The following is an 11,511-nucleotide window of genomic DNA, read 5'->3' on the forward strand; positions in this document are numbered from 1 at the left end:
GTGAGAGCAAGCAGGGAGGAGGTGTTGGGAAGGGCAGAGGGAGAGAATCTTAAGCAGACTCTGTGCGGAGCAGAGCCCGATGTGGGACTTGATCTTACAAGATCATGACCTGAGGTAAAATCAAGAGTTGGACACTTAACTGAGCCACCCAGGTACCCCCAAACTGATGGAAATTCCTAAAGAGAAGCTTTCCAGTACTGTTAAGAAGGGGTACCCATGTTGAGGGGGAGGGAAAAAAAGCCAGTTGCAGAAGCTTACATACCACAAGACTCCATTCATACAACATTTTGAAGTGACAAAATTTCAGAAATGGAGGGTATGTTAGTAGTTGCTGGTAGTTGAGGAGAGGACATCATGGAAGGGAGATGGGTATGGTCATAGAAGCACAACACAAGGATCTGACAGTGTTGGAGTTGCTTAGTATCTTGACTCTGGTGGTAGATCAAAGAACCTCTACATGTTATGTTGAACTTAATATACACACACAGAAATGAGTACAAGAGGGAAATTTGAATAGGATAGATGGATCATATCAATGTCAGTATATTAACTGTGACATTATACTGTATTTTTATAAAATGTTACAATTTGGGGAAAAGTGGTCAGAGAGTATGAGGAATTTTTCTGTATTTTTTCTTACAACTACATACGAACCTACCACTATCTCAAAAATATTTCAATTTAAAAAAAACAAGAGTAACCAATAAAAGTAATCTATGGTGTTAGAAGCCAGGATAGAGGCTTTCCGTGAGAGTGAAGGGAATAGTAACTAAGAACCCATGACAGTGGCTTCTGAGAAGTTCGTTTTTTAGTATTACAGGGGTTGGTTACACGGTATGTTCACTTTGTGAAAATTCTTCAAGCATTCTTATGATGTGTGCATGCTTTGTATGTTCTCTTTCTCCTTCTCCATATACATATGTATATCTATGTATGTGTATATATAAGCATACATAAAAAAGAAAAGAGTAGACAGGGGCCAACACGAGTGCAGAAAACTTAACTTCTCTCTGTTGCTAGAACACTGTAAGTAGTTACCACTAGGCAGTCATAGAGAGACTTGAAATGTCACTGGGGGGATGTGACCATCCAAATGATTGCTAGTCACATGCGTGATAAAATTGCTTTTGTACTCTGATTTAGACCTTCTGTAGAATGAAAATGTTCTAATAAAAATAGATTAGAATCCGTGACTATAGATAGATGCAAATCCTTTGTATGAACTTCAAAAGATGTTGTTCAGTCCAATTTCTTCACTAGTTAGAACACTGGCCAATTTTAGTTTAGTTGTAAACTGGCCCATTTTTGCCTTTTTCACTAGAGGCTTATTTTCTGACTAACCACTTCTTCTGTTTAAGTAAAAAAAGGGGGAGAGAAGTCCCATTCCTCCCAGATCTCCTCTTAGAACTAAAAACCCTCAGACATAACACAATGAAAGTTGGACACACTCTTCTCTGAAAGGTAGACAGACAAGTGCTGACTGCCTAGGGACATTGGGCCTGTGAAACAATATGGTGGTGAATTCCTGGATTTCCTTGTTGCCTCTCATATGTCCAGGCAGGGAGACATATGGGCAGGAACCTTCAGCCTGGCAACAGGAACACACAAAAAAGGAGCTCCAAGAAGACCCTGTCCCTACAGCCAAAAGACTGGTGAGAAGATGGCCTAACCACAAAAAACCATTTTGGCAATTCCTGCCCTACTCCAACTAAACACCAACAGAAAAAGCACACCACTACACCTGTGTTTTCGGTGGGACCAAACAGGCAACTGATCTACATGCCCCACCCAACAGAATCAGGTGGTGATCCAGTTCCCAACCACAGCATTGTCAGCAGGGTCCTGCCTCTAGCTGAGTCTCCTCCCCCCAGCAGCAGTGAACCTAACAAATCAGTGCAAGGCAGACAGTTATCCACCAGCTTCACCCCACCCTCAGTGAAGTCCAGTGAAGAGCTGAGCTTTACCCTCAACCAACAGCAACAAAGCAGCAAGAGTCAAACTTCTATTTCCTCTCCCTGGTGGCAGCAGAGCCCAGCAGGGAGCTGATCTTACACCCCCAATCTGAGGCAGCAAAGCAATGCCAGTTGGTGTCCCACATTCACTAGGAAGGTGTCAGTGGGGCCCAGCAAAAAGCTGAACATACACATCCACCCAGACCTTATGCTAAACTTCAACAGGAGGAATGCCTGCCAAAACAAATGATGATTAAGTAAGATCCAGAGTCTCATAATATCCAAAGTATCTGCAGTATGATACAAAATCACTCATTATACCTAAAACCAGGAAAATCACAATAGGGATGAGAAAAGACAATTGAGAAATGCCAGTGCTAAATTGAATCAGATGTTAGAACCATCTGACAAGGATTTTATAGCAGCAGTCACGCGCACGTGCGCACGCACACACACACACACACGCTTCAACAAGCATTATTAATTATCTTGAACCAAATGAAAAAATAGAAAACCTCAGCAAACAAATAGAAGTTATAAAAAAGAATAAAATGAAAATTATGGAACTGAAGGAATAAGTGAAATAAATTCACTGGTTGGGCTCAGTAGTAGAGTGGAGATGACAGAGAATATAATCCGTAAACTTGAGGAATATCAGTAGCATTATTTATTCTGAACAACAGGAAGAAGACAGACCCAAAAAAGAGAATAGAGCTTCAGGGATCCATGGACAGTAACAAAAGAGCTAGCATTTGCATCAGTGCAGTAACAAAAGTAGAGAAAACAGGAACTGAAGAAAGTATTTGTAAATAAATAATGACTGAAAACTTTCAAAATTAGCAAAAGGTATAAACCTATATACTCAAGAAACTAGGACAAACCAAAGAAATCCCTTCCAAAACAACATAATCAAACTTGTAAAAATTAAAGACAAAGAAAGAAACCTTGACATCATCCAGAGAGAAGCAATGCCTTTCTTATAGGGAACACCAATTCTAATTACTGCAGATGTCTTATTTTTCATTTGCAACCCTGGAGGCCAGATGGAAATGGCATAGCATCTTTCCAACTACTGAAAGAAAGGAACTGACAACCTTGAATTCTATGTCCTCCAAAAAATATCTTTCAGAATGAAGGGGAAACAAAGACATTCTTGGGTGAGGCAAAACTAAAGGATTTTGTTGCTAGCAAATTTACCCATAAAAAGTGGATAAAGGAAGTTCTCTAAATAGGAATAAAATGATAACAAACACTTGAAACATCAGGAAGGAAAGGAGAACATCAGAATGGGTAAAAAATAGTAACTGTAATAGATTATCCTACTCCTTATGCATTTCTTAAATCATATTTTTGATGTTGAAGCAAAAATTGCACCACTGGATATGGTGCTCAGTGTATGTTGAGGATGGATTGAAGACTTTACTTATTTATTTATTTTAAAAGTTGTATTTATACATGAAAGCGAGGGCAGGGGAGAGGGTAGGGACAGATGGAGAGGGAGAGCGAGAATCTCAAACAGATTCCCTGCTCAGTGAGGAGCCAGAAGCAGGGCTTCATCCCAAGACCCCACGAACACTATGTGAGTTGAAATCAGGAGTTGGACACTCAACCTACTGAGCCACCCAGGCGCCCAAGACAATTATATTTTAAAAGGGTTGAGGCTCAGCATTCTTTATTGTCTGCATAGTGACTTCTTTCCAAAGACTGTAGTATGTAAAGAGAGAAAAAGAATAACTTCATAGTTATGAAATCTGACCTCAGCAGGTGACTAAGGTTAACATCAACAATGATAAAGTCACACTGATAGCCCTGATTTAAAAAAAAAAAAAAAATTGATGAAATTGGTCCTTCTGTCACTTTCCTCCCAAGAACACATAACTCCTGACAACTGCAAGAAAAACATCAGACAAATCCCAGTTTGGAAATATTCTGCAAAATAACTGATGAGTCCTCCTCAAAGACATCAAAAACAAGGCAAGTGTGAGAAACAGAGGAGCCTGATGAGATATGACTATATATTATTTTCCCAGCATTTCCATAACAAATAACCTCAAAGTAGGTGGCTTAAAGCAACAGAAATGTATTCTCTCAGTTCAGGAGGCCAGAAATCTGAAAGAAATGTGTCAGCAGGGTTGGTTCCTTCAGGAAGCTGGGAGGGAGAAGCTCTCCCATCCCTCTCACCTAGCTTCTAGTGGTTGACAACATCCTTGGCATTCTGTGGTTTATAGACATATCACTTCAGTCTCTCCATCTTCACATCCTGTTTGTGTTTCTCTGTATTTTCTCCCCTTCTTAAAAGGATAATGAAATATTGTGAGCAGACTATATACTCAAAATCACAAATTTAGAAGAAATGGACCAGATCCTCAAAAACCACAAGTGACCAAAAGACAACAAAGATGACGTAGTTTTGTAGCCTTTAAAGGAATTGAATCTTTAAAAGTGTTCCAAAAAAGAAATCTTTAAGTCCAGATGGTTTCACTGGAGAATTCTAACAAATGTTTAAAAAATGAACACCAATTTATCATTCTTGTACCAGAAAGTAGAAGAGGAATGGGCACTACCTACCTCATTTTATGAAATTAGTATTGACCAGACACAAAAGACAATAAACAAACACTGAAGACTAATATCTCTCATGAACTTAGAGACAAAAGTCCTCAACAAAACATCAGCAAAGCTAATCCAGCGTATATTAAAGGAATTACAGAGACCAAGTAGGATTCATTTCAGGTATGCAAGTTTGGCTCAATATTTAGAAATTAATGTAGAATCCACCATTGGATTGGAGAAAAATCATATGATCATGTTAATTGATACCGAAGAAACATTTGACAAAATCCAATGCCCATTCATGATAAAAACCCTCAGTTAACTAGGAAAAAGGAAGAACTTCCTCAACTTGATAAAAACCATCTACAAAAATCTACAGCTAATATTATACTTAATGATGAAAGATTGAACACTAGATCAGGAACACTACTTTTATTCAAATACTATTAGAAGATTAAGCCACTGCAATAAGACAAAAACAGAAAAGAAAAGGAAGGAAGGAAAGGGAAGGGAGGAAGGAGAAAAGGAAAAGGAGGGAAGGAAGGGAGAAGGAGAAAGAAGAAAGAGAGGGAGGGAGGGAGGAAGAAAAAGAAAAGAAAGAAAAAAAGGGAGGGAGGAAGAGAGAGAAAGAGAGTGAAAGAAAGAAAAAAGAAGGAAAGATTGATTATAGGAGAGGAAAAAGCTGCCCATGACAAAGTTCATTTTAAATGTACAATTCACTGATATTAAGTACATTCACATTATTATATAATAATTACCACCATCCATGTCCAGAAAGATTTTATCATTGCATACTCAGACTCTGTCCCCAGTAAACAATAACTTGTCATTCCTCCCTCCCCCAGCCACTGGTAACTGCTCTTCTACTTTCTGTCTCTATGAATTTGACTATTCTAATAACTGAAAATTTTAAAGATTTATTTATTTATTTTAGAGAGAACAGAGGGGAGGGGCAGAGGGAGAGGGAAAGAAACCCAAGCAGACTCCCTGATGATCATGGAGACAGATGCAGGGCTCGATCTCACAACCCTGAGATCACGACCTGAGCCCAAACCAAGAGTTGGAGAGCTAACGAACTGAGCCACCCAGGAGAGAAGTACAAAAGCAATTCAGTGGGGGAAAGGTAGCCTTTTTAACAAATGATAAATGGTGCTCTAGCAGGACATCTATAGACAAAAAACAAAAAACCCACAATGGATCACAGACTTAAATGTAAAATGTAAAACTATGAAACTCTTAGAAAATAGCAAAGGAGAAAACCTCTGTGATGTCAGGCTAGTAAAGAGCTCTTAAAGTTGACATCAAAACATGATCCAGGGGTGTCTGGGTGGTTCAGTCAGTTGAGTGACCAACTCTTAATTTCAGCTTAGGTCATGATCTTGGGGTCCTGAGGTCAAGCCCTATGTTGGGCTCCATGCTCAGCCGGGAATCTGCTTAAGATTCTTTTCCTCTGCTCCTTCCCCCATGCTTTCTCTCTCAAAAATAAATAAACCTTAACAAAAAAAACCAGCATGATCCATAAGAGGTAAAAATTGATAAATTGGACATCATCAAGATTGAAAACATATACTAAAATATTCAATGAAGATGATGAAAAGACAAAGATACTTACAAACTTCACTTCCAGTAAATGACGAGTATCTAGAGTATAAAAGGAAAACTCAATACTCAAAAATAAGAAAGAAACAACGTAATTTAAAGATGAGCAAGGGGTCCCTGGGTGGCTCAGTTAGTTAGTTGTCTGCCTTCGGTTCAGGTCATGATCCCAGTGTCCTGGGATGGAGCCCCACATTAGTCTCCTTGCTCAGCAGGGAGCCTGCTTCTCTCTCCCTCTGCCTGCCACCCTCGCTACTGTGCTCTCTCTCTCTCTGTCAAATAAATAAACAAAATCTTAAAAAATAAATAAAAAATAAAAATGTATATCACTGAAGAGTATATACTGATACACATTTGCACATGAAAAGATGTTCAGTATCTTTAACCATTAGGGAAATGCAAAGCCACAATGATATCATTAAACATCTCAGAACAGCTAAAATAAATAATAGTGAGGACACCAAATACTGGCAAAGATAACAGAGATCTTTGGATCACTCATACATTGGTGGTGGCTATAGTCATTCTGTAAAACTGTTTGGCAGTTTCTCATAAAACTAAATATGCCACAGCCATGTGACCCATGGCTGTGGGTATCACACTCTTGGGTATTTTTTTTTTTCAAGTAATGCCTGCAGCCAATATGGGGCTTGAACTCACAACTCAAAAGATCAAAAACAAACATCAAGTCACATGCTCTATGGACTGAACCAGATAGGTGCCCCGTGGACATATATCCCAAAGAAATGAAGATTATATTCACACAAAATCCTGTATACAAATGCGTATAGCAACTTCATTTATAATAGTAAAATCTGGAAAAGAAACCCAGACTTTCTTCAACAGGTAAATAACAAACTGGCACATCCATGACATGGTGTGCTACTGAGCAAATTAAAATGCCACACTTGGATGAATCTCCAGAAATTTATGGTGATTAAAAAAAAAAAAAGCCAATACAAAAAGTTCTAAACTCTGTGTGTCCACTTATTTAACATTTTTGAAATGACAAACTTCTAGAAAGTGTGGAATAGAGTGGAGGTTACCAGGGATAAGGGATGAGGGTAGGAATGAGGATGGAGAGGGAGGTGAGTGGGCTTATTACAGGGAAACAAGAGGGGTCTGGTGGTGATGGAAATGTTCTGCATCTTGACTGAATCAATGTTGACATTCTGGTTGTGGTAACGCACTAGAGCTTTGCAAGATTTTACTACTGGGGAAAACAGAGTAAAGGGTACATAGGATCTATCTGTGCAGTTTCTTAAAACTATGAGCAAATCTATAATGATCTCAAATAAAAATGTTTAATTAAAGAAAATAGGTCACACATCTTTCTTCCTCACAAAGAGCCGAGGTCAATCTTTTGGAAGTAACAAAACTGAAAGTCATTGCTCAGGTAGGATGAAAATCAGCCAACTCTTCTACTGCAGTATTCTAGTCTGGGGTGGAGAAATTAAATTGGACAATTATTATCTCTGACTTGCTTTCACTATAGAGCAAAAATATGCAATGAAGTCAACATTAAGCAGTTTGAAAAGCTTTAGGCAAGTTTAGAAACAGCACAGACAGAGGAGAGAATCCCATTCAATTTTTGGCAAGAAGAGAAATGAAACCTGACTTCTTTTGAACTGAGAGTAATGTGACCAATGACAAGGCAGTATTAAATATGCAGCTGCTCCTTCACCAGCCTTGCTGTGTCTATAACAGTCCTCTCTTAAATGAAGCTGACAGTTGTGGGTAGAATGGGCTCCAGGTTGCTTTAGGGCACAGCAGTGTCCATCTTGGTTTGGAATAGTCCCACCTTCCCTGTGCCTTGGATGCTTGGCCGTGTCAAACAAATAGAATTATTTATCATAACTTTGATCATAATAATGATTTGTGAGTGTATTTCATTCAAGACAGAAGGAATTGTTGCCATGATATTTAAAGCACAAATTTACCTCAGATCATGGAAGAAGGTTAAATTACATTGCTTTTTTTTTTTCAGTTATGGTTCATCAGAATGCTTTAAGATTCAGAACCAACGGTTATATGAAATTGGAGGAAATATAGGTAAGCATTTTCTAACAGTTTTTACTCCTAAATTTTCTGATTACTCTAAAAGAAATATGATGCTATTATTGTAAAAGCATATTTTATGAGTTTCTTAAATATAAATTCAACATCAGTAAGTTTCTGAATTTTTAATTTCATATGAGAACAGTTGTATGAATTTTCTAAAATATTTTCAAAATTTAAATGTGGATATTTTAATTGATACGGAGTAGACTTTGGGTCTTTTAAGTGTGCCTCAGAGTTGGAAAGTCACTTCCTGGAGATCCCTGCAAAACAGAGAACATCATGGAACGTTGACACTGTGACACCTTTCTTGTTTAACTTCCCTGGTTTCATCCTAAGCCCAGGTTAATTCTTCCTATTTCCCTGAGGGGGAGCAAAAAGGAATCCAACAGAAATTGCCTCTGCTTACATCTGTGTCCTGCCTTCCCCTTCGTTCAGGTCTTCTACTTGCCCTCTGCACAGTCTGGATGAACCACGCCAGCTCACAATGATGGCCAACACCTCCACGTGTGCCTCACTTTGTGTTCCCACCTGCCACTCGGGGCCTTGCTTCAGCCCCCCATTCTTCCCAGCACCATCAGCTTTTCCCTCCCAACTGCATCATTTCCAACTACATAAACATTTTTAGTAATATTCATCTTCACAAAACTCTCTCTCAAACCTGCTTCCATTCCAGTGTTCTGCTTTACAGCAAGAACTCCTTGAATCCATTTTCTGTCCTCCAATTTCTTCCTCTTGTTCTCTCTCGAAACCACTCCAGTCAAGCATTACCCCGCAACACTTCACCAAAATTGCTCTTGTTGAGGCCACCAGAGAACTCTTACATTGTGAAATCCAGTCATTTGTTCTGTCTTGATAACTATCGGAGTTGATCTTTCCCTTCTTTGAAAATACACGTTCTTCACCTGGTTCGAGGACAACCTAAGCTTCTGGGTTTTGTCCCACTTCACTGGCAGCTCCTGAGTCTCTTTTGCCTGTTACTTCTCATCCTCTCAACCTTTAATGTGGAAAACTGTGGGTTCAGGCCTCAGAACTCTTCTACCTACACCTAACTTCCTTGGCGAGCTCAGTCCTTCTCATTGCTTTAAATGCACCTGCGGGCAGTTGCCTCTCAAGTTATATACAGACTTCCTCTCAGCACCAGCTTTGCAGATCCATTCACCAGGCACATTTTGCCTCGGAGCCTTTGCATTTACTCTGACTTTTTCCCAGAATGCTCTCCTTTTGAGTGTTCATTTCTCACTCCTTCACCTCTCACAGGCCACTGTGTCACCTTCTCAAAGAGACCTTCCAGGATCTCACCTTCTCTAGGTGTGCCTTCCCAGCTTTGTTGTTCTCTTATGTTCTTATCACCGCAAGACTTCCTTTATATTATACTTGCTTATTTGCTGGTTGTCTTTATTTGACCTCAGGGCATATATTTTTCACTATCTGATGCCTCTCTGTAGCCCTAGCCCCTGGAATAGTGCCTAGCATATAATAACTTCCAAGAAATATTTGATAAATGAATCAAGCAAGGAGTCAGATATTGGTGGTTTCATTTGAGACTGATATACATTTCAAACACACTGCACATAAACATTTTCAAATGTATTTGCTTCATGGTATGATCTTTTTGTTGTTATCATTTCTAGATTTCCTGTCTGTGGGAATTGCATCTGTAGTAAAGAAACAAAATGACCATTCCCGAAGTGAATGTGATTTTAATCTTTTCTAGCCCTGGTCAAGTTACTGTCTGTAAAACCATTAGAGGACATGTATTATTATATAAATGACCAGTTTATACCTTAGACAGGTTCTTGCCGTATTTTCCTAATTTATGTGCTGAGTCTAGGGAACAATTTGGCTATAGCTGGTATGTCTGTTTTTTCCCACAATTTGGCATGGGGTTTATTTGAAGTATTTCACAGTCAGAAAGAAACAAAGAAGGGAAGGAATAAGGCAGGCAGGCAGCCTGGCTTTGCTAAAGAACCTTGAACATGTATCTACTTAACCTTTGGCTGAGAGAACTGTCTTGGCCTTATTTGAACCTTCCCAACACACACACGCACATGCACACATAGAAGTGTGCACTCTCGAAAACATTCTCTGATTTTCTCTTTCCTTTAGGGCAGCATTGCTTGGATCCAGATGCTTATATATTGGATATATATCATGTAAATCCTCAAGCAGAGTGGGTGATTAAACCCCAACCAAGTTTTTGAAATAACCCCCAAGATGGCACCTATCATGTATTATATGCCAAGAAGATTCTACATTTGGTAGGGAAAATAACAAGACTGTCTTTGACGTGTTTGTTTCAATAACCCTCTTGGTGTTCCTCAGCCCAAGTGGCATCTCCCAGCATTGTCAACATGAACTGTGGAGGAGGAGCTGGTTGAGTGAGCTGAGGCTTTCTCCTATGGTTCCTTAATAGCGGTGAAGGAAGGACGCTGTGATTGTTCCAGAGGAAAGGCCAAGCTAGTATATGGAACTCTATAATCATTTCTAGTACTTTGAATTCACAACAGAAATGAACTTCGTCTTACACCTAGAGATAAAAAATACTTCTTTATGTAGCAGATGCTACGAAACACAGACGTGGAAGAATCTTTGTTTTACTTACGTTATATATATGTTGACCTTTTTGAACAAGAATGCCAGAAGTATCAATAATTTCTGCTCTGCAAAATAATTCAGATCTGCTTTTCAAAGGGAATCAATTTCTAAAGTTATGCATCCAATATCGATGCCCTGACTTGCTCCCAAATTGGAGGAGGATGAACTTCTGTTGAAAGAACACTGTATTGTTACGTATGTTGTACTGTATTATGACTATCCGCATTCTGGTGCAAGTAAACATTTCTCTATTGTGGGTTCTTGAAAATTTATATTTTTAAAGCTTGTTCTCTTGTGCGCACAGGTTCCCATAGCAAAGGTTAGTTTGACAGAGGGTGTTCTTATGCTTTCGTAACCTTCTGTGTAGTTAGTAGTCACAGACCTCTGTCTTTTCATCATGACTGTGGTGCTCAATGAAAAGCTTTCTCTGTGCCAGGCACAGATTTCCTTTCCCGATCAAACATATCATTTTTTTATATTTTACAACTGTAGATTGTCACTTCTGTAGCCCCAATTTAAAAATAGAGAATTGTCTTTATCCAACTGCTCTTCATCCAGAAGTACTGAAAAATACTCTTATATCCAGGTTTTATATGCTATAAAAGCAAATTGTTTCTGTTCATCATTCATAGATTGGCCAAGCACTGTGGATTAGCCTCAGGCTTTAAAATCAGATGCATATTTGGTAAGCTGGAAACTGTCTTACTATGAAGATCCTGCAGAGCCATTTTTCAGACCTACAATCGGTGAGAAC

The 11,511-nt window shown here is 39.0% G+C and overlaps 1 protein-coding gene across 1 annotated transcript in view; it reads left to right on the plus strand.

The window, feature by feature from the left end:
- Positions 1-11,028, plus strand: part of ARHGAP28 (Rho GTPase activating protein 28) — a 206,423-nt gene extending 195,395 nt beyond the window's left edge. Inside the window, exons 17-18 of the mRNA XM_080821521.1 lie at positions 8,089-8,153; positions 10,269-11,028. Of these exons, the coding sequence (XP_080677647.1) occupies positions 8,089-8,153; positions 10,269-10,363 (160 nt within the window). The 3' untranslated portion in view covers positions 10,364-11,028. The remainder of the gene's footprint in view (positions 1-8,088; positions 8,154-10,268) is intronic.
- The last annotated feature ends 483 nt before the right edge of the window (positions 11,029-11,511 follow it).

Source organism: Martes martes, assembly GCF_963455335.1.
Source record: "Martes martes genome assembly, chromosome: 13".
NCBI lineage: Eukaryota > Metazoa > Chordata > Mammalia > Carnivora > Mustelidae > Martes > Martes martes.